General features: G+C 41.2%; 1 protein-coding gene across 4 annotated transcripts in view; it reads right to left on the reverse strand.

The window, feature by feature from the left end:
• flna (filamin A, alpha (actin binding protein 280)) overlaps positions 1 to 1,272 on the reverse strand; it is a 65,655-nt gene that overhangs the window by 27,462 nt on the left and 36,921 nt on the right. For all 4 annotated transcript variants that reach the window (XM_032522003.1, XM_032522001.1, XM_032522002.1 and 1 more), the window contains exons 19-20: positions 823 to 992; positions 107 to 224 (exon numbers count right to left, since the gene is read on the reverse strand). In XM_032522003.1, the coding sequence (XP_032377894.1) occupies positions 107 to 224; positions 823 to 992 (288 nt within the window). The remainder of the gene's footprint in view (positions 1 to 106; positions 225 to 822; positions 993 to 1,272) is intronic.

Consider the following 1,272-nt stretch of genomic DNA (forward strand, 5'->3'; position numbering starts at 1 on the left):
TGTGTGTGTGTGTGTGTGTGTGTGTGTGTGTGTGTGTGTGTGTGTGAGAGAGAGATTGAAATCAAAAGGTGCAGAGGTACAGGAGCAATGACAGGAGAGTACGCACTGTCTCCCAGGCCTGTGACGTTGATCTTGCTGAGGTCCAGTGTGGGCGCCACGGCAACGTTGAAGGGGCTCTTGGGAACGTGATCTCCTCCGTAAGTCACGGCTACTCCCAGGGGACCCTGGGGCAAGAAAGGAAGGAGTGATGTAGATGTGATCACAAAACCTAAAGTTTCCTTTTTTGGGGGGGGTAGGGTTAGGTTCTATGGATAATCACGCCCATTCATTTGAATTGAAGAAATGGCTAAAAATAGAAAGGGACATAAATAAATGTGACATTATGAAATCAAAGTCCCCTGAAAATAATTTCCTTTATTTACTGGATTAAACTATACTGACTAATTTATATTTTTTATAATTACATTTATTTATATATTTATTGCCTCATTTACTTATTTATTTCAGGGCATATGTGTTGTATGTTGTATGTATTTATTTTGTTTTTACTAAATATTGAATAAAAAACCATTTCATAAGGATCTTCTTCCTTTTCCAGTCTTTATGCTAAGCTAAGCTAAGCTAACTCTCTCTAGATTCATACTTGGCGCACAGACATGGGACTGGTATTGATTTTCTTATCCAACTATAGGCAAGAAAGCATAAAATTGTCAAACTATTCCGTATATTTGTGTGTAGGTAGACTTGACGGAGACTGGAAGTGCCTACGGGTCAAAACGTGCATCTGCATGTTCTAGTGTGTGAGTTCTTCTCCCTTCTTACTTGCTGCACAGGTGTGTACTTCACAGTGTGTGTGTTGTCATGGTTGTTTATGATTTCAAAGTCCTTGACGGCCTCTCCTTTGGTCGGGCCGCTGAAGCTGCAGTCCAGGTTTGCCTTTCCCGCTGCTTTGGTGCTCACAGTGAAATGAGTTGGCTTGTTCAATTCAACCCCTGAAAGAGACGGAGGATTCACCTGAGTCAGCGAGTCCTGGACTAAAATTGTGTATAATCTTTTTTTTTTTTTTTTTTAAATGAGTCTGGTGGGCTATGGAGCAGTTTCTGTTTAAACAAAAGGGACCATTGTCTTTTACAAAAAGGTCTATCTCGGTAAGGTCCCTTTCCATAATGGTGTCAGACACTTAGAATAATAATCTGAGCATGTCAGTGGCAAAACAAGCATTTTTTGGGGACGTAATACTTTAAATGCTATTGAGGAGGGGGGGGGGGGGGG

This window comes from Etheostoma spectabile, chromosome 7, assembly GCF_008692095.1.
Source record: "Etheostoma spectabile isolate EspeVRDwgs_2016 chromosome 7, UIUC_Espe_1.0, whole genome shotgun sequence".
Classification (NCBI taxonomy): domain Eukaryota; kingdom Metazoa; phylum Chordata; class Actinopteri; order Perciformes; family Percidae; genus Etheostoma; species Etheostoma spectabile.